The sequence below is a fragment of the Sciurus carolinensis genome, chromosome 11 (genome assembly GCF_902686445.1).
Source record: "Sciurus carolinensis chromosome 11, mSciCar1.2, whole genome shotgun sequence".
Taxonomy (NCBI): domain Eukaryota; kingdom Metazoa; phylum Chordata; class Mammalia; order Rodentia; family Sciuridae; genus Sciurus; species Sciurus carolinensis.
In genome coordinates, this window is record NC_062223.1 from 50,730,876 (window position 1) to 50,758,541 (window position 27,666).

Genomic DNA, 27,666 nt, shown 5'->3' on the forward strand with positions numbered 1-27,666 from the left:
CTAGAGAAATACTCAAACTTACATATTCAAATAATTATGCATACAACCTCAGGGGGTTCATAGATCCCCTGGAGCTTCTGCTTGAGCTCCTGCAGAGGTTCACTAGGGAAACTCTGGGATAACAAGTCTGTTAGATTCCCTTTATTTCTCGGAGTACCTGCCTCTATAAACTAAGTTCCCTTTGGTAAGTCAGCAGAATAAGCTGAATATCTGAAGGAAAATCCTCCAAGTATTTTGAAATTCCTCTGGATAAAGTAAAAGTTTAGTCATCCAAATTTCTAAGAAAAGTAGACATCAATGATTGTACCCAGTATGTCCTCTGAGGTAAGTGGTACTATTCATATTTCTTTAATATTATGAGAGCAATATGCATCGTATTTAGAGTGCTTGAGAATGAACACCCACTTCTTCCTGTTTCACATTACTGAACACAAATATTTAATGTTTAAGAATTTTTTATGAATAGTGTATTGATATAAAATTCAATGTATTATATAATTCACCCATTTAAAATGTAGAAGAGTTCTTAGTTATATAAGGAGTTATATAAGGAGCACCCCAATACATTTCAGAATATTTTTATCACACAGAATAAACTCCATAGACATTAGAAATCCTTTATTCTCCGGTCTTACCTATTCTCTCTTATCCATCCTGGCTTCAGTAAATCATTTGCTGATTTTTAGTCTATGTATGTATAGGACTATTCTGGAAACACTTCTAAAATTTATCACATGTAACTATGATTCTACATCTTCTGACCAAATCTCCCCATTCCTGCCTCTTCTACATGCCTCAGGCTCTGGTTATGACCATCCATTCTGCTACTTTTATAAGATCAACTTCCTTAGCTTACATAAGTGAGTGAAGATCATGTATTTGTCTTTTGGTGCCTGGATTATTTCACTGAATACAATGTTTCTCAGGTTCATCCATACTATTGCAAATGTCATAATTTCATTCTTTTTATGACTAATATTCATAGTGTATATGTACACTTTTTTCTTTATCTATTCTTCAGTTGATAGTTTGCTTCCATATCTTAGCTATTGTGAATAATGGTGCAATAAACATGGAAGTACAGGTATCTCTTCAACATACTGATTTCATTTCCTTTGGATATATACACAGTCGGGGGACTGATGAATTATATGGCAAATCTATATTTAATTTGTGGAGAAACCTACACACTGTTTTCCATAACGAATGTTAATTTACTTTCTCACAGTGTGTAGCTTTTCCCTTTTCTCTACATCCTCACCAGGAGTTATTACATTTAGTCTTTTTGAAAGTTATGTGTGTGTGTGTGTGTGTGTGTGTGTGTGTTATTGGAACATCTAAATTATACTAAATGGTGGGTTTCATTGTGACATTCACACTTACATAAAAACACCATTTGATAAATTTCATTCCCAATACTGCCTCTCCTCTCCCCTCTGCCCTTACCCCAAGCCCCTCCCTTTACCCTACTGGCCACTGTTCTACCTTCAAGCCATTCCTTTCATTCCCTCTAGCTTCCACATATGAGGGAATAACATGATACTTTTGAGTCTGTCTTATTTAATTCAAAATTGTGATTAACTGTTCCATCCATTTCCCTGCAAATGATATAATTTCATTCTTCTTTATGGCTCAGTAACTCTGTATTGTATATACATATCACAAATTCATTTTCCATTCATCTATTGATGGACCCCTGGGCTCAATACATAACTTGGCTACTGTGAAGAGTGCTGTGATAAACATGTGTATGCATTTTTTTTCTCTAAAGTATGCTGATAATTCTCTAAAGTATGCTGGAAGAGGTGTATAATATGGTGGTTCTATCATAAATTTTTGAGGAACTTCCATAATGATTTCCAGATTGGTTGTATTAATTTACTTTCCTACCAACAGTGTAGAGACTTCCTTTTCCCCTGCATCTCAGCCAGCATTTATTATTATTTTTGTTCTTGATGGCTGCCATGCTAAATGTAGTGAAATGGAATTTCAGTGTAGTTTTACAAATTTATTTTTACTATTCAACTTTTTATTTGTTCTAATTGGTTACACATGACAGTAGAATGCATTTTGACACATTGTACACAAATGGAGCATAACTTCTCATTCCTCTGACTCTGTATGGTACTGAGTCACACCAGTAGTGTGAACATACATGTATATAGGGTAAAAATGTCTGTTTCATTTTACCGTTCTTCCCATTCCCACTGCCCCACCCCTCCCCTCACTCCCCTCTACACAATCCAAAGATTAGGATTTCCCCGATGACTAATTATGTTAAACACTTTTTCACATAGTTGTTGGCCATTTGTAATTCTTTTGAAAAGTGTCTATTGAGTTCATTTTTTTAATTTACTGATTTGGTTATTCTATTATTGACACTGAGTTTTCTTCATTCTTTATATATATTCTGCATATTCATCCTGTCAGAAGAGAGGATGACAAAGATTTTTTTTTCCCATTCTGTCAGTTGTTTCTTTGCTCTTATTTGACTTTTTTTACTGAACAGAAGCCTTTTAATTTGGTGCCACACAATTCATCGATTTCCCTGCTACATGGTTCCTATTTAGGAAGTTTTTGCGTGTGCCAAAAGTATAAGTATTTCCCCAATTCTTATTTTTCAAAATTTTGCAGTTTCTGGTCTTATAGCAAGCGATTTGATTCACTTTGCACTGACTCTCATACAGAACAGGAATCTAATTTCATATATATAGGTATATCCAGTTTTCCCAGTTCCATTGTTTAAAGAGGCTATCTTTTCTCCAATGTATGCCCGTGGCACCTTTGTTTGGAACAGGATGATTGTATCTGTATGAGTTTGTTTCTGTGACTTTCAGTCTGTTCCTCTGGTATGTTTGTCTGCTTCTATGCAACTACCATGATGTTTTGATCACTATGGGTCTGCAGTACGATGTGAAATCAGGTATTGTAAGGCTTGCAACATTGCTCATTTTGCTCAAGATTGCTTGGCTATTCTGTGTCCTTTGTTGCTCTATATGAATTTTAGAACTTTTTTGTCCAGTTCTGTGTAAAATATCATTAGTATTTTGATGGGGATTGCATTGACTCTACAGAAGACTTTTGGCAATTGTTCAAACGATATTCATTCCCTACTAATAAACATGGGAGATATTTCCATCTTCTAGTGTCTTCTTCAACTTCTTTCTTTCATTACACAGGTCTTTCACCTGCTTCATTAAGTTCATTTCTAGAAATATTCTTTTTGATGCCATTTTGAATGGAATTTTTTCCTGATATCTTTCTTAGCTGATCCATTACTTGTGTATAGAAAAGTTATTGATTTTTGGATGTTGATTTTGTATCCTGCCACTTTGTTAAATGTGTTTTTCATTTCTAGAAGTCTTCTGGTAAAGTATTTAGGGTCTTCTAAGTATAGGATCATATCATGCACAAACAGGGATGATGTGACTTGATCCTCTCCTGTTTGTATCCACTTTGTATCTTCCCCTTGCCTAATTACTCTGATTAGAATTTCAGAACTATATTGAATAAGAGAGCTGAGTGTGGATATCCTTATCTTATTCCTAAATTTATAAGAAATGCTCTCAGTTCTTTCCATTCTGTATGATGTTGGCTTTTGTTTATCATATATAGCCTTTATTAGATTAAAGTAAATTTCTTCTATCCACAGTTTTCTTCAGTATTTTTATAATAAAAGGATGTTGAAGTTTGTCAAAGGATTTTTCTGCATCTGTTGATATAATCAAATGATATTTGTGGTTTCATTTATGCAATGTACTGCATTTATCTGTGTATTTTGAACTCATCCTTGAAACCCTGGAATGAAACCAACTTGATCGTGATGAATAATCTGTTTAATGTCTTTTTAAATACAATTTGCTAGCATTTTATTGAAAAAATTTTAATTAATGTTCATCAGTGATATTAGTCTGCAGTTTTCTTTAAGTGTCCTTATCTTGTTTTGATAGAAGAATGATACAAGTTTCATAGAATATGTTTGGAAGTATTCCCTCTGTTTCAATTTCATGGTATAATTTGAGGAATTTTGGTATTATTTCTTCTTTAAAGATCTGATAAAACTCAGCTGTGAATCTATTTGGTTCAGAGTTTTATTTGGTTGAGAGAATTTTTATTACTGCTTCAGTCTCATTGCTTATTATTGGTTCATTGAGGTTTCCATAAGTTCTTGGTTCAGTTTTAGTCACATATACCTACTACACACATATAACTACTAAATTTTCCAATTTGTTGGAATACAGATTTTCAAAATAGTCCTGAATAGTCCTTTGCATTGTGGTTGTGTCTGTTGCAATTTCTCCATTTTCATTTCTAATTTTATTAATTTGGGTTTTGTATCACTTTCTGTAGTTTAGTTTGGCTAGGGGTTTATCAATCTGTTTTATTCAAAGAATGAACTCCTTGTTTCATTGATATTTAGTATTGTCTTTGGTATTGTTCTTTTACTTTCTATTTTGTAAACTTCAGCTCTAATCATTAGTATTCCTTTTCTACCAGTTTTAGGATTTAAATCTTAATTTTTTCCCTAAGATCTCATGATACATCATTGGGTTCCTTATTTGAGATCTGTTTTGGTGTTTTTTGTAAATATAGGCATTTCATAGCTATAAATTTTACTCTCAGGAATACCTTTGCAATGTTCCAGAGTTCTTGGGATGTTGTGTTTCTGTCTGTGGTTTATTCTAAAAAATTTTCAATTTTCCCCTTTATTTCTTCAAAGACTCACTCATCCTTTTAAAAAGAGATTGTTCAATTTCCATGTTTTTATGTAGTTTCTGTAATTTTTCTTATTGATTTCTAATTTCATTCCATCATGGTATAAAAAGATGCAAGAAATTATTTCAATTTTTTTTCTATTTGCAATGACTCAATTTTAGAATGTTTCATGAGCAGCTGAAAGAAAGTGAATTTAGTTGTATTTCCATAAAATATTCTGTAGATATCTGTTAAGTCCAGTTTATCTTTAGTGAAGTTTAAATCTCCTGTGTCATTGTTGATTTTCTGTCTGGTAGATATTTCTGTTACCAAGAATGATATGTTGAAGTCCACCATTATTCTATTGGGGTCAATTAGTACCTTATATCAAGCCATGTTTGTTTTGTGTAGCAGGGTTTACTGACATTTGGAGTATAAATATCAATTATTGTTGTATTTTTTTGGACTGTTCCCTTTATCAATATTTACTGATCTTGTATCATCTGAATAATTTTAGATTCATGTATATTTTGTCTGACATGAGAGTAACTAGTCCTGCCAGTGTGTGGATTCTGTCTGCATGAAATATCATATTCTATCTTTTGGTTTTCACTTAGTCAATTTCTTTGCCTCTGAGATGTTTCTTGCAGATGATATACAATTGGGTCTTGTTTTTTAAACCAATCTGCTAGTCTATGTATTTTAATTGGAGAATTAAGACCATTTACATTCAGTGATATTACAGGGATACTTGTGTTACTTGCCGTCATTTTTATTTATAGTGTTTGAATCATTACTAGCTCTCATTTGCTCTTCTGTTTTTCTAACAATTTATTATTTTCCATACTCTCTTGGTTATTTTTACCTTCTTTTTCTGTGTGTAGGATTTTTAAAAGTATTTTCTACAATGCTGGTTTAGTGATCATGAATTCCTTTAGTTTGTGCTTATTTTTGAAGGTATTTATTTTTTTCCAATTTTGAAGAATAACTTTGTTGCATATAGTAATCTAGTTGGCAGTTATTTTCTTTCAGAATGTGAAATACATCATTATATGCCTTCCTGGCTTTTAGAGTTTCTATGAGAAAGATGTTTTTATCCTAATTAGTATGCTGGTGTTTCTCTTGAAGCTTTTAAAATTCTTTCTTCTGAATTTTTGGTATTTTAACTATAATGTGTCATGGAGAATTTCTTTTTCTGGTTCTATTGTTTGGAGTTCTAAATGTCTCCAGTCCTGAATGCCCATCTCATTCCAAAGATTAGGGAAGTTTTCTGCTACTATTTAACTGATTTAAGTTTTCTGTTCCATTGATCTGTATCACCTCTCCTTCCTCAAGACTAATGAGTCTTAAGTTTGACTTTTTAATGTTGTCCCAGAACTTTTGTACATTGTTCATAGCTGCTTCTTCTTCTACCTCCTCCTCCTCCTCCTCCTCTTCCTCCTCCTCTTCCCCTTCCCCTTTTTCTTCTTCTTCTTCTTCTTCTTCTTCTTCTTCTTCTTCTTCTTCTTCTTCTTCTTCTTCTTCTTCTTCTTCTCTCCTCCTCCTCCTCCTCCTCCTCCTCCTCCTCCTCCTCCTTCCCCTCCTCCTCCTCCTCCTCCCCTTCCTCCTTCTTCTTCTTCTCCTTCTTCTTCGTACTTTCAGTATATTCTAATTCTTGCAAGTGAAGCCATAATATTTTTCTTTTGTTATGTTCAACTCTGTTGGTGAGGCTCCCCACTTAGATTTTTATTTTGTTAATTGTGTTTTTCATTTCCAAGATTTTTACTTGGTTATTTTTCAGAATTTCTATTTCCTTATTAAAATGCTCTTTCATATCCTGCATCTTCTTCCCAAGTTCATTTCTTTTAGTTCATCAATAATTTCAACAATCTACTTTTTAAATTCTTTGTGCAGTATTTCCTCTAGTACAGTATCTCTGAATTTAGTTGTTGGGAGTTTTGAACTTTTTGAAGTATCTTATTGCCTTATTTACTCATGTTATCTGTTTCTGTGTTTAAATCTGTTTTCGTTGTTGTTTTGTGATGGCTATTTCTACCACGGTTATGTGAGGGTCTTTTTAGTGAGCTACTTTCTCTTTAATATGTGCTGAGTGGGATATTTTTCCATACCAACCACCCACTCAATATGATCATAGTGCTAAGATCAACTTCTCGTAGTGCTTTGAGAGAAGATAATAATCACCAATAACTGGGACCATTTTGAAACAAACCATATACTTGAAAAGACCATAAAAAATTATTGAAAATGTTCTTCATGACTTCATTAGTGGACTTCAAGAATGGAAAAGGGTAGTAATACTCTAGAATAGGCTGAAGAACTACTTAAAAAAAATTTAGCCTTTGCCAAAATGTTAATCTAAAACCAACAAGTTTAAGGTGATGGTTATTTTTTTTTTTTTTGGGGGGGGGGTGCTGGGGATTGAACCCAGGGCCTTGTGCTTACAAGTCAAGCATTCTACTGACTGAGCTATCTCCCCAGCCCCCTGATGGTTATTTTTTTTTTTTCTGACACATTAAATTAAGCTCATACCTATTAAAAATTTTAAGTTGTTACTGTGAATCTTAAAAATTATCTGAAAACTATGCTTTGACAAACATCTAACTATAATAAACCATTAATCCCTTAGCTTAAATTAAACCAATCTGAATTTATTTAATGTTTTTTTGGCAGGGTAAGACTTAAGAAGATGGGGGGAGTTTTGGTGGTAAAAGAAAAGAAAGAAATATTCATATGAGGTCAGGTGGCACAGCCTAGGTCATCTGAGGTTCAGGCAATGAGACTTTAAGCAAAGAGGAAGAGGAATGAAAGGCTAAGAAAGAAGTTGCATGAATTTTAAACACTGATGATACTATGTCAGGTTCAGAGCTGGACTAGGTCATGCCATTCCTAACATGCACAAACTGCATCTTTATTTAATAATTGCAGTTCTTCAAAGCTGGCAAATGTCAGAGATATTACATAACTTAAAACAGAAATAAGAATATAAGACAGGAGTAGTCAGACCATTAGCTGGGAAAGCAGAAAAAAAATATTTCACTGTTACTGATTGACAGATGTGAAACCTTTATAATGCACTTCTATTTAGAAACCAAACACAAAGCTATAATTCTGTGAAGGATTTAGAAGGTCATTAAAATACTGTTTATGCTTCAGACAATATAGCCGTTGGAACTGCCCAAAGCAGTGCTTTACAGCAAATTCCTCCATGAACAATAACTAAAAATGTCAGTAAATCAGAGTGGAAACCATAACTTACCAAGAAAGCAACTCACTTGTGCAAACTTCATTAACTTAAAAAGCAAACCCACACACATGCACAAATCCTTTTGGCGACTATTTTGTGCTATGTATTGAAGAAACAAAGAAGTATCTATCATTTAATATGTTTTTGAAAGTCCTGTCATTCAAAGTTCTTCAAGTGATAGAGGATAAAAAAGATAAATGTTAGTCAGAAAAATTTTTTAAAAAACCCATAAAGTGGATACCTTAACACTACAGTTGAATAAGAAGATATTTATTAAGTACCTATTAAGTCCTAGGAATTGTTGTTTTTTCTTTACCTCAGTTCTTTCTCTCATATCAGGGCCAGGGAAGCCTCCTACTGAAATGTTTACTCTTCAGAGGTACACAGACTTAAATTTGAATTCTGGCTCTGCTTCTTAATTTGATGCATAGACTTTGGTTTTACCGATTTCTGTGTCCACTGGTTTCTTCATTCACAGAGTATGACACATATTCCCAACAATGCTTCAAGAAACAATGTCTGGCATATAAGTTAAACATAAGAAGTTGTCCTGACAGCTGGGGTTGATCAAATGTACCTTTTCCAAACAGATGTTTTACTAATCAGACAGTACATAAGTAGGATGATTCACAAGTTCAGGTACATACAATTTTTCACATAAAAATTAAAAAATAAAAATTATCAAAAAAGGAAAAACCGATGGTGCCATAAAGGTTTAAGCAAGATCACTCCAGAAGTGAAAAATCAAAATAAGCATGCACTCCAGAAGTGAAACAGCACAACATACAACTCAGCTCCCTAACTAAAAAGACACTGATACTTAGTCTCATTCATTCTAAAACTTCAGTGCCATTTTATTTTTAGATAACTGTTAATTCCTAGTATAGGATGCAGGTCAATAATTGTCATATTTTTGCTTATCCATGTTGAAATGAAAACCTCTAGGAAACACAAGAGTTTCCTGCTTGTCCATATCATGATTGCTTTATAAATGATAGTTTCAGGCTTTAGAAGTTACATATAGTGTTTAGAGAAGATATTAAACTATATGAGAACAAATTAAATATCCTCAGCATGTCACTATTTAATAAAAAATAATTATTTTGCTTTTAAGCTCTATATTTTGTTTGTTTTTAAGAACACTCTGACAATTATAAATTATAAAGCTGCTCTAAATCTAGTGTTGATTTGTAGAAGGTAAAAGTGTACAGGGCATAGGAACTACATAGAAAGAGCAGGCTAAGAGTCAGTTCTTTCTTGTCTTGATATGGGGCAGATATAAAGGAATTTTGTCAAAAGAAGAATTTCCTAATGCCTATCTTTCCATAACCCAAAGTAATAATCAAGTCTCAAGAGAGAATAAGATCCCAGTTTCTTTATTCCTGAGACCTCTTGGTGTCTACTGGAAATGAGGCTTTCTGATACCTTGCTTTCATTTCTTGAACACTCCTCTTTACTGGGATCTTTACATTTCCCAGATGCAACGTGTACAAAGACATGATTTTTTAAGTTATCAGCAATTTGGGAATCAGTTGGTCTCATATCTGTAGCTTGAAAACCAATAATTTTTAAGACCACTGCTTATATGTGTCAGTGGGATGAAGATAGATGCCCATGCTTGTTGTTTATGACCATTAAGTGATGCTTACCCAGGAATTTTTACATAGTGGGTGTATACAAGCTAGACAGATTAGGTAGGAGAGTCAGTAAATACATCTAATAATTCATTCTGAAAGCCTACTTATGACCCTCAGAATCATAACAGCTCAGTCTCACAAACAGCTCTAAGTGGGTAAAGTTCCATAACTACACTATTTCCATAATTCCCCTATGGGTTATAGGAAGAAAGGTAGATGTAAAGTAATAAATTACAGGCATGGGAAAAGGCAGCAATAAAACACAAGTTTTATAATATCCTCTGGACATTTAATCCATATTCCTAGGTAGGAACCACAGCAGATGAGTTTTAATAGGATAACCAACCTGCTCTCCAGACAGTTTTGGTGAGTTATGGTTTTTACATTGCATTTTTAGCCTCCTGTGATAAAGAGTCACTGTGGTGTAGTAATAATGAACGTAATTGTGTTTGCGTTAAAAGAAAGTTGTGATTGATTTCCTGGACACTTGGGAAGTCAAACCATTTTAAGTCACCCTTGCAAATTAGGTTAGTGTCCACAGGGCAGTAGCATTAAGTAGTAATGATGAGAAACACAAAGCATTAGTGATGACTCTTACTAATAGTATTCACAAAAATGTTTGGTTAATGCTACTTTTTCCCACTAAAAGCCTCCCTTCCTATCAGCCTGCTTTGACCCAGTACCATGGTAAGACCCTATCAAAGGAAGATGACAGATTCAAAAGTGCAAGCTCCACAAGAGCAGTAATTTCTCTTATCCTTGAATCTTTCTTTACAGATGACTGTTTTTCATTCACTAATGAAAACACTCTACTTCAGTGTCAAAACTGCCAGTAGCTTCTGACCAAATCTAAGATCTCATGTCATAAAGAGGAATACCTTGAAGGCAGAACCCTGTACGTCTTCTTGTTATCCAAGAAAGAACTGCTGACCTAGGGACTAAGATTGAATATTTGCATCTACAAAGAAATAAATGCTCTGAGCACTCTGATAAGCAGTTTTTGAAAATATCATTTTCCAAGGCAGTGCCATCATGAAATAAATAAATAAATAAATACAGCTGTAGATAATATTAGTCCAGAGACTTCTGTTGAGAATACTAAAAACATTCTCTTGTAGTTATTCAATTATTATTTTAAATAAATTAGTATCTTAAACAGTATTTGCTTTATTGATACACATTTCTTCATAAAAGACAATGTTAAATATATATTTTAGACAATACCAAGAAAAAATACAAATGAAACTCAATTATGTACATATATGAATTCTCCTTATATATAGAAATGAAAATGCCCAAAGTCAGATAATTTATGAGTAGTATATTTTATTATATGTATATGTAAAATACCTATCCTCAACTTATTTCAAAGTAGAAAAAGTAAAAAGAAGATCAGGCCTGTTGGCCATCTACAAAAATCAATCCCAAATCACAAGTATAATCTCCATTATGGTCCATGTTATTCAAGAATTGCTTAGCAGAGGAAAGTCAGCATATATAAACTAGATAAAGAGGGCGGCTGATCTTTTTTTATATTGCTTGCATTTTGATTTCCTTTAGGAAGTTTCTTGGACATCAACAGAGCCCAGTTTTGTTTATGGCCCTTCTCTCTCTGCTTTCTGTTTCAGATAGCCCACTTCTTTCAGGAGCCTTATGGTACTCCTTCCATCCCCACCAAGTACCAATAAGGTTCATTCTAGACATGATTCTCAAATACAACATTTTGAGAAACTACCTTTCTAATATTCAACACTGTAGATCTTTTGTTACAAACATAACATACAGCATTTATGAAACGCCACTCATCATCATTATTTCCTTCCCAAAGTTCTCACCTGTGGAGATTAGTAAACAAAGCAGAATTTTCCATCTACACTGAAAGGAAAATGAGAAGAGGTTCCATGTCACACAGAGAAGTAGAAAAGTCTCCCCTTTCACGACTGTCCATCTCTGTCTGAGATATCTCTCCATGCCTACCTATTATTCCTCTGCAAACTTCTAGGCAGCTCCCCTCTGTCTCTCCTTTCCCTACCCTAAACCTCACCCCATTGTTACAGAATCAGATAACTTGTGGGAAGGTCAGCTTGTTCTCCACTATGTCTATAATTCTTGAATCAATCCTTTAACCTCTAAAATCCTTAATTTTCTCATCTTTTATGAGTACATATTAATAATATGAGTATGTTCCCATACTACTAAAAAAAAAAAAAAAGAAAGAAAGAAAATTTGTTTTCCTGGTACAAGGGAATGAACCCAGGGCCTTGTGCATATTAAGCACGTGCTCTACCATTGAGCTATTTGAAGCTTTTTAATGCATATTCATTTATGCCCCACAATTACCCAGTGAGAGAAGTATTATTAACTGCCACTACCATGTCCCCCACACATAATTTATAGATAGGAACTCTAAGGCCCAATGTCACACAGCGTGTAAATGAAAGTGCCACAAATCAAACCCACACCCTAATTCTAGGGAACCATTTCTTGACAATAGCAAGTTATATGGAAAGATTTATAATCCTAAAGGAGGGTAAGAATCACATCTATTTGACATGACTATTATGATATCACTATGTACTCTTTAGTACATAGTATTTGCTCAAGTAATTTTATAATTACTTTTATTTTTAATTTTTATGTTTGCATACTTCTATTATCAAACATATAAAAGACCATAGTCTGACACTTTGTGCTTCATAAATAAAAAATTCTCTCCACTGACCTATTTGTCCTTAAGAATTAAAATGAGGAGCTAATAACAAACTCAAGGGGCCATTTGTCATTAAGGTGAAGAATAAGATATGGAAAATGAGTTAACTGATAACATAGCTTCTCTTTGTTTCACTGTTGTTCAGTAGCTGCTTAGTCATCTGATTTTTTAATTCAACTCAGTATTAATAGTGTTTTGTAAGTTTGCAGAATGTCACAGAAGTCTGTTTATGGGTGTGTGTTGTCCCTGCATAGGACGTGTTACATAAATTCATATTTTCCTCACGCCTGTATTCTCTCTCCAGCCTGATTCTCCCCACACTGTGTGCTATAGTCAGGCAAGTCTCTAGCATTGTCCCTGTACATACATGACTGAGTCCAAACTTGGTACCTTAGCTCAAAGCTTCCTCCAATAACTAAAACCGTTTCCTCTGCTCCTAACAATGACATTTATCAACTCCATTTCATTTTCCCCTGCTCCTCTTTTGTTTTTCCAATAATGCATGATTCACATAAATAAAAACATAAGTAAATATATTGCAAGAGATAATTCAGAGATAATTGTTATAACAGGTTCAGAGTTGTGTTTCTTATTCTTTCTTCTCCATTCTCTAGGATTAAACACCTGTGTGTATGCATATATATTATGTAAGATGTGCAATATATAACACACACACACACACGGAATTTATGCATGCAGCTACACAATCTCTTCTTATCATATAGCATATCATGGATAGCTATATTAACCAAGACTCTTTGAGTGCAAAATAACAGAAACCCAATCCAAACATGATAACCACAGCTTCTCCATAAGCACAACAACAATTTTTTATGTTCATACAATAGTATTTATTCAGCTCTCTACCACTAAAATGTCCAGAGTTATTTAGCTTTAGAAATAGTTGGTTCTGCAGGTCCAAATGTAATTGTCAGAATTTCTACTCTACTATTACTTCTCCATGTTTCTATTCTGTTTTGTTTTCCTCATTCACTTATGCTGTTAAGAAAAACATTTAGACAATATAAATTTGAGAGCTTATTTGAGCAAAGAACCATTGGAGAATTGTGTTGCACACAAAACTGGAAGGTTTTCAGAGAGCTCCACTCCAGCAGCAATAAGCAGTGGACTCTTACAGGCTGCATGCAAAAGCAACGTAAGAAAACTACTTGATTGGCTATACTTGGCCTTTATCTTATTTGTGCATGGTGTCAGAGGAAGTCCCTAGTTATATCATCAATTTACTGGTTAGCTTTTTGTAGTCAACTGAGGTCAGGTATTTTCCAGCTCATGCTCCACTCCCCAAGTCAATCACAAGAAAAAGTTCCAATTTATGTTTCAGTTTGCTTACATAAAGTTCTGGGTAGAGAAAGAAACCCAGGCAAATGATCTCCTGCTCATTTTGCTTTAACATTACTAAAAATAACTTTCTTCCAATACCTGAATATATGTGTACACACACAGACAGACAGACAGACACACACACACACACACACACACACACACCCATATTGTAGCCAAGAGAATGGAAAATTCTGACTGCCTAACTTAGGATAGGTAAAAAGGGCCAGCAAAGGAAGTGAGGCTTGGGTAAAACACCAAAAGTCTGCCATATACCTCTACATGAATACATAGTGTTATCTGTTGCACCTGAGTTGGGTCAGAGAATTATAGCACCAGGTCTCACTACTCTTGATATGGTGTTTCCCAGAAGTCAGAGCTACCACAATTTTATATTCTGATATTTTATTTATGACTGTGCCTTTGGTCCTCTTGAGGATTAGCAGGACACATTTGCCTTGTCCCACCACACTTTTAAACAGTTGAACACTATACAATTTTATTTTTATATCATTCTTTATTTACCTCCAAAGGAAGAATATTTAGGCTTGATTTGCTATATTATTCTTTGCTATAATTCATAATAATGCAATGACTATCCTTGTTCATACATCCATTAGTCTCTCCAATTAAATTATAGATACAAATTCCTATAAGCAAAACTAACCAGAAAATTTTGGCTATTTTTAAAGCAAGTTTGTTTTACTTCTTCATAAACTATCCCTTTTCTCTCAAAAACCACATTAATAGTAACGATTTCACCTCAAGTTGCAATGTTTTCCTAATCTCTTTCAGTAGTTCACGCATTTAACAAGTTTTTCCTGAATTCCTGTCATGAGTCAGCTTCTGTATAAGGTGCTGAGGTAATTACAAAGAAAAATAATCCAAAGTCTCTCTCCTTTAAAAGAAACTAATGTAGTTGGCGAGAAAGACAGGAGGACAAGTACTTACAATGTGCTGATTTCTGCCATTGTGTGAATGTGTGTGTGAGGGGGGTGATATGATGGCAAAGACGAGTCACTGTGCTGAGGAGGAGAAAAAAAGCAACTTTATTCAAAAGTAACGGTTAACTAGAGACCTAAAGAATGCATAGAAGATGCTGAGTGTGAGCATTCCCAGGCAGAGGTACAGCACATGCAAAGGCGCCTGGGTATAGGAAGGGGAAGTGTACTCAAGACGTGTTGGGTGTTGGTTGTGATAGGAGCAGCTCATACCTGGAAGAACTGTCAGACCACAGAAAGAATGCTCACCTGCACTAACATTTAAGCACCATTCCTTGAAAGCCCCTATTATTGTTGTCTCTATTAACTGCAAACTTTTTGAGAACAGGAATCAAGTTTTACTCATTTTGTACCCACTCTACTTTATACAGTGCCTGGCTTGAGGGCATGTGTGCAGGCAAAGACACACACACACAAATAATTAATAATTCAACTTGTGATTGCTACCTCAAAGTCAATGATAGAGTTGAATTTATAAATTTTATAATAATGTGAATTTTTTTTTTCTTATTGCAGTAATCAGGAATAAAGGGAATTAAAAAATCACCCATATCCCCACTAGTGCCACTAATTTCGCTCACACACACATACATCACACACACATAATTTTAATATTGCTTTCCAATTGCTTTTTTCCCTTCCTTGACCTGTTTGCCTATCATCAAGTAATCATTCTTAATGTGACTTTTAGTAATTGCCACTTATGTGTTTAGAGCTAAGTGGTTTCCACATTTTAATGTTGGAAACTGTCTGTTGTATACACATGGACTGCAGTCACTCCTGACCAATGCACCCTTGCCTTCCAAGTGGACTGCTCAAGTAAACCCACTTCCACCACTGCTCTCCACCCTTAGAGACAGAGCAACAACAGGAACACAGAAATTTGTTCAAAACCCTTTAGTCTTAGAACACCATCCCAGCTCCCCATCACAGGCCTCTGCAACACTGTGCCTGCTTACCTCTCTCTCTCCTCTCATCTTGGGCCTGGTGCTCAGTCTCTGTATTCCTGCCACACAGGCCACCTATCAGTTTCTTAAACCGTAAGCTCTGAGTCCCCACCCCAGGGCCCTCACAGAGGCCACTCTTCTGCCTTGAGTGCCTCTTTCTCCCACTCTGCCCTCTACTGGCTTGCCTTTCAGTGCCTGCCCTGAACACCTACCTTATGAGGCTACCTCCCTGATCACTAGGGTAGCACTTTCCCACTATCCTGTACTCAATTATGACAAGTTATAAACAGACACTTTGTTTAGGCTCACCTGTTAATTTTCTGACTCCTCCGCTAAACTGAAAACTTTGCAATGATAGGGATTTACCTGTTTGATTCATCAATGTATTCCCTGACAGTATAGAGCTAGGCACTTAGTGGGCTCTCAAAATGTACAGTACACTGGAGATATTAAGGGGGAGGTTTAGGCAGTGGTTCTCAGTTAGGGTACCTATACCATTAGCCTCAGCATCACCTGGGCACTTGTTAAAAATGTAGATTCACTGGCCTTTATTGACAGAATTGCTAGTAGAAGCCCCGGTTATCTATAAGAAGCCCTAAAAGAAATAGATATTCACTAGATTGACAACCACCATTATAAGGTATGCATTTAGAAAACACATGCACATATTTTGTTTACAGATTAATAGATCTAAAATTTCTTAAAGTATGATATTTAAACTTCAAATGCCACTGAATATAACCTCTCATTTCATTGAGGAAGAAATGTCAGAAAAAATTATTTTAATCTAACGACAAGTGACAATTCTACTTATAACTTTGCTTTTATAATTGTGAAACACATATATTTCTTACCATATAAAATTTAATTACACAGCATATACTTTTCTCTGAGGAGTCCTCAAATATGAACCTACTTTTTATATTGATAACTGATTATTTATTAAGTTAAAATTAAGTATCAATATGGAAAAACTGCATTTCTATTTTTCTCAAGGTGGTTCAAGCAATGAATTGATTCAGATGATTTATCTGACATTTTACCTTTGAGGTAAATTTTCCCATAGTGATTTTAGGTACTGTATTTACATGGGAATCATTAGTTTTTCACATTTGGTGTATCCTATGAAATACAGCTGATTCACTGAGCAACAAAATATGTGATACCAAAAAAAAGAGAGCGAGAGAGAAAATAAATCACTGAAGGTTAAGACTTTAAATTAGATCCCAAACACCTGAGTTATCTGTCTGGATAGAACATGACTCTGAACTCCATGTAATAAGACATGTATACATGGAAACAATAAAAATTATGAAGCAAGTCTAAATACTCAGTATGAAATGTAAAAGGGGAACCAAAGATAAGAGGAGCAAAATACTGACTGAATTTTCATAACGTAATAGGTATTATGCTAAGTGCTATTTCTTAGAGTATATTATTCTTTCCCCATCCATTTTTATTCATTCAAAATCATAGATTCTCTGGGTTATAAAATGAAGACCCAAAGCCAAGCATTTTTTAGTCTATGACACAGTAGAGACTATGGTTTTCTGCAGGGCTCTTAATGAAATAAACACTTTTGCATTTTTAATAGGTGAATTTTAAATGTTTCCTCCTTACAAGTAATTTACAGAGAATACATTTGAGTATACTTTTTCTGCTTACTGACTTTTACATGTTAAATGCTATATAAGGAAGCTTTTAGGTACTTATTTTTCTTCAAGGAAAGAACACTTATTTCCATATCAATGATTATCCCTTTTAAAAGAGCTAACCTTGAATGTAAATGGAGAAACTGAAATTCTGATATCCAAATGAAAGCATTTAACATTTTAAAACAAATACATGAAAATAAAGACTGGGACAAAAATTGTGTTTTTTAATTGCCTTTAAAATCATGAGAAAATAAAAACAGCAGGTTGAAAACATTTTCTTCCCTAGCTTACAGACCAGTGAAATTCAAACCTGTGTCATTTACCATTTAATCCTGAGATATACTTCTTTAAATTCATTTTGTCTATTACCTTATACTTTGGCAGATGCTATTTAATCAAATTTGTTATATAAAATAATTTCTTAGGAACATATATAAAATATTTATTTTTGCTATTAGTTGTATTTTATATAATTTTGAATCAAGAACTATTTTAGAGTATAATTTGTAACTATTTCAATGAAATCAATAATCAAATACATTTAAAAAGTCAAAACTTTAGAGAGGTGGCAATTGTTTCACATGCAAGATAAACACTGATAGTTAAACACATTTAGATCATACTATTTCTTATATTTAAAAATATTTATCTAGTATTTTGAAATATTATATCCATGCACAATTCTGAAATCAGTATCATATCAATTAGTCATTGGCTTCTCTATACATGTTTTAGTAAAATGAAAAGTAACATAGTATTCCTAGATTGATGCACTTTTAAACGTACCACAGTCAGAATTCTGGGTTCAGCGGCATTTGGAATCCTTCATTGCTGACAAGAGAGTCTCAAATGACAATCTTCTTTAAAGCACTCTTCAGCATGACAACTGAAAGTTCTCCCTTCCACCGCCTGCCTTTTCCATTAGCTAGAGTCTTACATATTGAAAGCTGCACAAAGCATTTGACTGGAGGGTTTTTAGACAACTCTTTAAATGCCTCAGACTGAATAATGACTTAAAAAGAAAAAGACAATTCATGTCTTTATAAGAATTTCTGTATTGCTTTTTATTTTTAGGGATAGTTTTGGGGTAGGTTAGGGACTGCTTTCATATGTCACCAGTTAATAGTGCCTATGTATGATTCATGTAAGTGACATTTAGTCATATAATGTCAGTGACATTCTGATGATTTTACTGTCAATTTTTAATACTCTATCACATGTGTCTATTTGAACGAGCAGGGCAGATTAACACAAAAGGTGGGAGGTATGTTTCAGTTGGAATAATAGGGATCTGGCAACCATAACTAACTTTATTATTGGCAAATCAAGTAATACTTTCCTGATAGCTAACTGAGTGAGTTTCACCATTCTTGTTTTCTTTTCTTTGGTTCTCCTAGTTTATAAAAGAAACTACCGGGCTGGGGTTGTAGCTCAGTGGTAGAGCGCCCGCCTAGCATGTGTGAGGCCCTAGGTTTGATCCTCAGCACCACAAAAAAATAAGTAAAAAAATAAAATAAAGATAATTTAAAAAAATAAAAAGAAACTACCTCATTTTCTTGATCCCTGGAGAAAAGTACAATAGAAACCTTTGTAGTTTCTGAAAAATCTTGCATTTTTAAAATTTGACACTGTATTATATTACCTCTGGGCTGAAGTGATCATCATCTGAGAGCAACAGAATTAGCTGCTCTCTAAAACTAAATACACAAATAAAGCTGAACATTTTGCCTCCCCTGTAGTTAACATTACATGATGAGATACAACAAAGGATTACATTTCTTGCTGTCAAGAAGCCTCCACAGGGCAGCTTGTAATTGGGACCTTAAAGACACTGAACCTAAGAAGCAACCTCTCAATTGATATGATCTTGAATTAATCAGCATGCTTACAAATTGATTTTCCAGAAATCATGATAGGAAATTTCATGCAGTAAGTTGAAACGTTCATGAAACACACGGTAGATAAATGGAACCCCTGGGTTTAAAGTGCCTGTGGTATGAAGGGATTAGTCAAATTAATAGGTTTCCAAGACTGGGGCATTCATCTGGAATTCAGGTTTGCATCCTGCAAGAGGTCAACTACCACAGAATACAATTAATGATAATTTGAAAATCTACTATTATCAAACATTATCCTAAACTCAGCAGTGTTTATTTTGATGACTTTTATTTCTCCAGCAAGAATAGTATGACATTTCTCAAAATATTCATATTTTGATGGAGTCATTTGGTGGAATTTGAAGTGTGTATGATAAAGTGAATGCAGAAAGAGGACATGAAAGGGATAGGTATGCAATTTGTTGGAATCTAAACATAGGACCTCAATTTTATCATATTTTTTCTTAAGCATAAAATATCAAGGAACATGCAAGATTTGTTGTTTGGTATTGTACACGATCATTTCCTAGTCATGTGAATATGCTTCCTAAATAGTCAATGTACTAGTCTGGTGTTTTCTACAGTCCCTTGCACACACCTCCATTACCAGTGTACCATAGTGTTTGATAATGTGCTACACTGACAATCCTGCCTACTATCCTCTGTACAATTCTGCCTACTATCTACCAGCTGAATGATAATAGAAAGTTATTAATCTGAACCTCAATGTGCTCACCTACGAGATGGGAGTAAAATAAACTTCACTTTTTAGAGGAGTTGTTAAGATATAGAAGTCATCCATAAAATCCCTGAAAGGTCCTTAATCAATGTTAGGTGTCACAATTATTTAATGTTATCAACATTAATGTTAAAACTCCCAATCCAGTGCTTTTTCTGCTATACATACAACCTGGAGGGTGTGAAGATGGGAGATCTACTTATTGATGTATATTTGACTTTTAATATGCTCAAGTAGTTTCTAATTTGATTTCTCTAGCTATCTTCATGTATAAGCAATGCAAGAACTGGCTTGTTGTGAACTTATAATTGGTCAAATGTAAGGATCCAAATAGAACATTTCTTTGCATTAACTGGCATGCCCACACAATAAATTGCTTTCACATCCCACAAATGTAAGTAAACTTTCTGCAGGCAAGCTATTCTAGTTCTCATTTTAGAGCCAAAATTCTCCAGGAAACATAATATAAACCTCTCATGAAGAACTCTTACACACTCATGGGGAAAACCAATAAATTAATTATTTGGAGATCTTCCTATGTGTCTAATTACCATGACAATAATTACAAGAGAGAAAAACATCATTGCCATCTTGTATTGTTTCCTTGTATTACTTTTAAAATAAAATTTCCTAAATAGGCACATTCATCCCATTATATAGTCCTTCTAATCCCCCAAATCCAACTCTCAATGTTATGTTTTAGATCTAGAATCTTGCCCAAAATTTCATGTGTTGAAAGTATGGCCCCCAATGCAACAAGATTCAGAGGTAGGGCTTTTAAACAATGATTGAATCATTAGGTTTCTGACCCCAACAGGATTAGTTACAGTAGATTGGATATACTCCTGAAAATACTGAATATACTTTAGTAGGGGGTAGACTACTAGGAGGTGGGAACAAGTTGCAGTAAATAGGTCTCTCAGGTCTTGTCTGGAAGGATTTATCTTCTCCACAGCCCCTTCCTCTCCTCTCTCCCTTTCTGCTCCCTGGCTGCCATTATCTGAGTATCTTTACTCCACCATATCGTTCTGCCATGATATTCTGCCTCACCTCAGGCCCAAAGGAATGGAGCTGGCTGACTTGTGGACTGAGACTTTTGACATTGTCCATGTCTTAAATCTTCTGGACTCGTGGCATAGTTCAGTTCTAGACACAGCTGCGGGCAGTTGCTAGAGTTTTTATGGAGGTAGAGGATGGACTGATTTTGCTTTATTGTTTTGTAGAACACCTAGAGTTATTCTAGGTTAGAAAAAGTAGAGTCCATGGCTTCTGTCATAGATGTTAATGAATCATTTACTCTTACTACTATCAGTTTGGATGCCAAAATTAAGTATAGATGCTATTAATAATGAGTCTGGGGATACAAATCTATTTTCCAAATTACAGTGACTTCTTTGAAAGGATGTCGAGTATCAAATCAGACAGCAAAGAGGCAATAGACCAGGAAAATCTTGACATGAATATTTCAGCAGTTCATTAAAATTAGATTACAAGGCTATTCAATTTGACTGTGTCAAGTGGCATTGGCAGATGGTATTCATATTTTACTCAACAGGTAATAGGAGAGTAATGGGAATAATTTTCTGTAAGACTGGCAGAACTAGCCATATGTTGCAGAAGGTAAGAAGGAGATGACCTCTATAATTTTCTACAATCACCTTTCATGTGGACACTGCTAACAATTTCACTTTCCTAAATGGTTTTTTCCTTCCAAATATTGTATAGGGCTTATGGTGTTCTGAAGTTGATAATATATACTTTTCCAGAAATTGTGAGATAGTGACAACTTAAACTACAAAATGAATGACTAAACTTGGGCTTATATAGCTGTTTTAATTGACAAGATTATAGCAGAAGTGAATATAGTCAGCTCTCTATATCTGTGGGTTCCACACACATGAATTAAGCTAACCACATACTGAAAATATTCAGAAAAAGAAAATTGCATCTGTACCAACATGTTAAGATTTTATTTTCTTCTCATAATTACTGCATAACTACTATTTGCATAACATTTACATTGTATTAGGTGCCATAAGTAAGATAGAGATGATTAGATTTAAAGTATACAGGGATGGGCAGATAGTATATGCAAACTGCACCATTTCATGAAAGGGAATTGAGCATGTGTAGATTTTTATATCCACAGGAATCCTGCAACCAGTCACCCTCAAGATACTTAGGAATGACTGTACTGAAGATAAATTCTATTTGAACTATTGGAACAATTGATTTCTAAAGATTTCCCTAACTGTAGGACATAAAGTAACCCCAAGGCTAACTGAATACAGACTTAGACCTTGTGTAGTGCCATCTCCATTTTGAGAGCTTCTTGGATTTATCCAGATATAGATATGTTTCTCTTGAACTGCATCCCAATACTTGGACCTCAGTGTTTGCCATCTTCCTCTGTCCTGGAGTGCCAAGTTTTGCACATATTAGCTTTCTAATAAATACTACTGCTTTATCAATTTCACATCATCAAATTAAATACTAATATTATGGATGGCTTTAATCTCTACAACATGAGAGTTTCAGTAAAAATAACACATACTAAAAGTTCATGATTTAAAAACAAATGTTAGGGCTGTGGATATAGGTCAATGGTGGAGTGCTTGCCTAGCAAGTGTGAGGACCTGGGTTCAAAGTGCATATGCACACACACACACACACACACACACACACACAAGCAAATGTTCCAGAGATACAATTTGTTATTCTGATGATTAAGCCTAACATAAGCCACAGTTGCTTATAAATGTACTGAGCATATTAAATTATCATAAGTAGTGGATACATGATGAAAATAAAAATTCACCACTCTGACTAAAAAATCAGGAAATGTTTGCACAATGATTGACAAAACAAATTTTCAAACACATGTGGAGTCTATCTACACCCCGATACCTAGCAAACTAGTCAGACGTATGTCTGAATTTCTTGGTTTGATTTTACATTTGACAATTTCAACTAAGCTTCCTCATAAACTGAAAGTAATACACCACCTAGAAGGATCTACAGTTATTTTCTATGATCCTAATTTGTAGCTGAAGAAAAACTTTGTTAGAAAGCCCTATTTGTTTTCTGTAATTCAATTCTTGTTATTTTCCTGTGTCATTTACACTATGCATTATTTTCCCCTTTTGAGTTTGTGTTCCCTTCCTGTGGACTCTTTATGAACTTGCTTTGTCCTATCTAAAATGGTCCCTTTGCATCTGCATAACTTCACTGAAAATGTAAAATATCAGCTATGTTGCATAACATTCACAAGGAAGATTACAACCAGTACAATTATCACAAGTGGATGATGCTGTGAAGCACTGGTCTTTAGGTGTGCAATTTAATATATACAAAAAATTAGGGCTGGGAATATAGCTCAGTAGAAGAATGCTTGCCTATCATGTGTAAGGCCCTAAGTTTGAGCCCAGCACCACAAAATATTATGTGGGTGTGGGTGTGTGTGTATGTGTGTGTGTGTGTGTGTGTGTGTGTGTGTGTATCTCATATATATATAAATCTCTCACAAATATGAATATAAATATATATATGTTAGTTTGAACACTGTTAAAGTAGCTATTCACAAGTCACAAATTAATGAAGATCATCAATTTCATGGTATCCAACTTTAAAGGTGTATTCCCAATATATGCACACATATACTCATAATTTCATGGTGGGTTGCAAAGAAAAGAAGGTCAACAAATTTTTAAAGTATAGGGTATCCAGCTAGTAGTTCAAACAATGAAAATTGAAGTCATTGCTTTTTTGTTTTTGAGACTTCCTGTGACAAATGTACACAAAGCATTTTCTAAGCAGATTATTTTGCTCTTTACTTGTAGATAAGCTTTGCAAGTTCTAGCTAAATGACTTTCAAACAATTTTTTTTTGCTATTACAGTACAACCCTTTTTTCAAATGGAAATTGTGCTGCACTCTAACCTATGAAATGATCATAAAAGTGGACATAATTTGATAGAAGCTGGAAGTGTGAATCTCTTGGGTGATTTGGATGCTTTTCCAGTTTGAGCAGAATTATAATAGTTGATGGGGAGATAATCAAGCAAATTCAGTAGGATGTCTACTGAACTAGTGAACTATTGTGACCTCTTAAAATATTCTCATAGTTTAATATCAAAACCAAACTATGTGTGCAGGTTTAACTGATTATTTTTAACTTCAGTATTCTAAAGTTCACATCCAGTCAATGGAGACTTGGATAATGGTTACTGTGATTAGAAATGAAATGATGGATATCATTGCTGGCAATGTGTTAAATTCTGGGAGGTAAATAAGAGAATATATTTAATCTTAGTTCATCTTCTAATTACTTAAAGCCTTATTTTTTGATGATGCTATAAGCACCCTAAAGGACAAGATCTCAATTTCTCTTATAATTCTTTCTCTTGGTTCAATTGAAATAGTTCTTTACAGATTATAGAGACACTCCAGACAACCTTGATGTTGACCAGACACAGTGAGCGCATGAAGTTAAGGCAGGGAGATAAAACCCTGATTTGCAAAGAAAATCTGAGAATCACTGGAATAGAACTGTAACCCTATTTAACAAAATCCAAACAAATAGGAATGAAGAAACTTGGTATAAACAATTGATGAATGGATAAAGAAACTGTGGTATATATATACAATGGAATATTACTCAGCCATAAAGAATGATAAAATTATGGCATTTGCAGGCAAATGGATGAAACTGGAGAATATCATGCTAAGTGAGATAAGCCAATCTCAAAAAACCAAAGGAAGAATGATATCGCTAATAAGTGGATGATGACACATAATGGGGGGTGGGAGGGGTTAGTGTTAGGATTAGAGTTAGGGTTAGGGAGGGGGGCAAGAATGGAGGAAGGAAGGACTGTATAGAGGGAAAAGAGGGGTGGGAGGGGTGGGGGGAAGGAAAAAAAATAACAGAATGAATCAAACAACATTACCCTATGTAAATTTATGATTACACAAATGGTATGCCTTTACGCCATGTACAAACAGAGAAACAACATGTATCCCATTTGTCTACAATAAAAAAAAAAAAAAGAAAAAGAAAACAATTATCCCTGAATTTTTTAATGTTTGGTCCCACTCATGATTCTGGAGTGATATTTAAACCTTGTTATATTTCTTTACAAATTCTTTCAGTAATAACTAATAAAGAACCTCCAAAATAATCTAAGCAAAATAAAATCAACCTTCTTGGAGAAAACTGACCACTGAAATATAATTCAATCCTGGGGCTAAACCTAATACTGAAATTTCCTTTTTTAAAGAAGTATCCTTACTTTGTTCAATAGAAATTCTTTTAAATGAGCTTAGCCTGAGCTGGGATTTGTCTCAGAAGGCATCAAAGGGGAATATGAATCTAATGAAGTTATGATAAAAACAAGCAGCATCAATTTGGCATTTGGTGCTGGATGGTCATACTTAAATTCTTTGAAGTGTCCATAAAAGCATTTTATTTGAGACATGGTAAAAACTGAACTCTCCTTCAATATTGTATTTGTTGATGAACTATAATATCAATGATGTATTATCAATCCCCAAATAGTTATAAAAATCTGACCTATCAAGAGCTTTAATATCCCCTAGACACTTGCACAGTTATCTCATTTTTGTCTTCCAATAATTTTGTCAAGCAGAAATGATTCAGTTTTTATAGATGAGAAAAAAAGGCTCACTGAGAACAATTAATATGATCAAGTTATTGTAACTAGTTATTAGTGAAAATGAAATTCAAAATCTTGGTCCATTTGATACTAAAATTTATGAATTTATTAAACCACACTGATTTTCAAAAAATATAAAAAATGAAGGGAAAATCTCAAAAATGAATGCTATTGAACAATTTTATGTTTCAGATCAAATGTTTTAAAAAATCTATTTGGTAGATACAGTGTTACAGTTTTTATAGGAGGACTATATTGCACAGTCTGGTGACCAGACTTAACAATAAAGTGTTACATATTTCAAAATAACTAAGAGAGGATTTTGAATGTTCTCTTTACAAAGAAATGATAAATGTTTAAAGTGACACTCTAATATTCCTGATTTGATCATTTTAATTTATACATGTATTGAAACACCACATTGTATCCCATAACTATGTGCTAGTTTTACATGTAAATCAAATATTAAAAGACTAAGTTTTTAAAAGAAAGTGGCAGACTTTGATAAAATAAAATTAAAATTATTTGATAATAGAAATAGAATATGGTATCTGTAAATAAATATTCATCTTTGAGTCCTTAATAAAGATATATATTAACATTTGTGATCCTTTGTGTTCTTCAACAGAAAACCAACCATGTAGACTAATAATCAAGGATTTTTAAAAGGCAGTATAAAATTATGTATTGATAGTTTAGTTTGGATTACCTTAGATAATTTTGCTTTGGATTCAGGTTTGTCTTTGATAACAAAGTCATTAATGAGACGAGATCGATCATAGTTAGCATGCTCTGATTCATCCATATAATCCTTATCTTTTCCTAGGGCTGAAAAAGAGAAACAAAAAGTTACATCTATGTTTATCTTTCTTCTCCTTTTTCTCATTGCATATACTACTCTCTTCCTGTTTTCCCAAGCTTTTGCTAGTCATAATTTTCACATTATCCATCCTGACATTTACAAAAAAAATCATATAGAAGCCTGCCTGTTATTTTATTAATGTTTCCACAATGACTCTGTAACTGTGCTATTTAATGTACTTAGGCTTTTTGAAAAAAAAATTAGAACCTAGACCTGTGATCTATATTGAAGTCAAGGATAAGAGATATTGGTAAGAAGTGAATAGACTCTTAAGCATTTATTTAGCTTAAGTAAAACTGCATTAAAAATTTGGGAAGTTTTATGAATGTGAATTTTGCTAAAGGGTAAAGAAAGTTCATAGAAGAAAGCCATGGAAGTTATATTATTTTAAAAAGAGAAAATAGAAAATTGAATCTATGACTGCCAAAAAAGGAGAGGAGACATTGAAAAATTATAGTTAATACTGGAATAAAAAAGTATAAAATATTATAATATCAATTGCAAAATAAAAATGTATATGAGTGATCAATAATGTATATTCAATATGAAAGCATATATAGTAGGAAATCAGAATAGGAAATCTTCATGGGAACTGTGATTATGACCAAGAACTACTATACTTCACAAAATTCCTATTCTTTGTGATACAATTATTACTTTAAATTTAAAAACAGATAGATTATATATTTAGCCATTTCAAATATATCAAAATGGTTTCAATAGAGTTATATCATTGAATCTGTTGATACCTATCAAATATTAATTTTGACATGAATAAGTATATACATTTTTCTCAACAGTTCAGTCAGTTGAGGCTGGGGATGTGGCTTAATGGAAGAGCATTAGCCTGGCATGCATGAGGCCCTGGGTGTGATCCTCAATGTTTCAAAGAAAAAGAAAGGAGATCAAAAGTTCAATCAATTGAATTATTACAGGGAAGAAAAACTTAATTTCTTTTTTTAATAATGTGAAGCTAATAGTATGACATAAGCAGTGGTATAACTAAGATTGTATACATCATACCTTATCTTTGGATGCAATGAATGATCAGTTACGTTAAAATGTTCTAAGTAATTAGTGATTACACCTAGACCTATTAATAATACTTAACATTGATAATTAACATTGCTGAGTACATACTAAGAAGGAGAGACTTTGCATGCATTATTTCCTGTGAACAGTTCTATGAAGTGTGTATAACTTTAACCTACATTTAATAAGTAAACTGAGGCACATGAAAAGTAAATAACATACAAAGTCATTAAACTAGTAAATGTGTATCTATAT

General features: G+C 33.8%; 1 protein-coding gene across 3 annotated transcripts in view; it reads right to left on the minus strand.

Annotated features, from left to right (window-relative positions):
* Ano3 (anoctamin 3) overlaps positions 1-27,666 on the minus strand; it is a 441,314-nt gene that overhangs the window by 149,175 nt on the left and 264,473 nt on the right. For all 3 annotated transcript variants that reach the window (XM_047517051.1, XM_047517052.1, XM_047517053.1), the window contains one exon: positions 26,227-26,345. In XM_047517051.1, the coding sequence (XP_047373007.1) occupies positions 26,227-26,345 (119 nt within the window). The remainder of the gene's footprint in view (positions 1-26,226; positions 26,346-27,666) is intronic.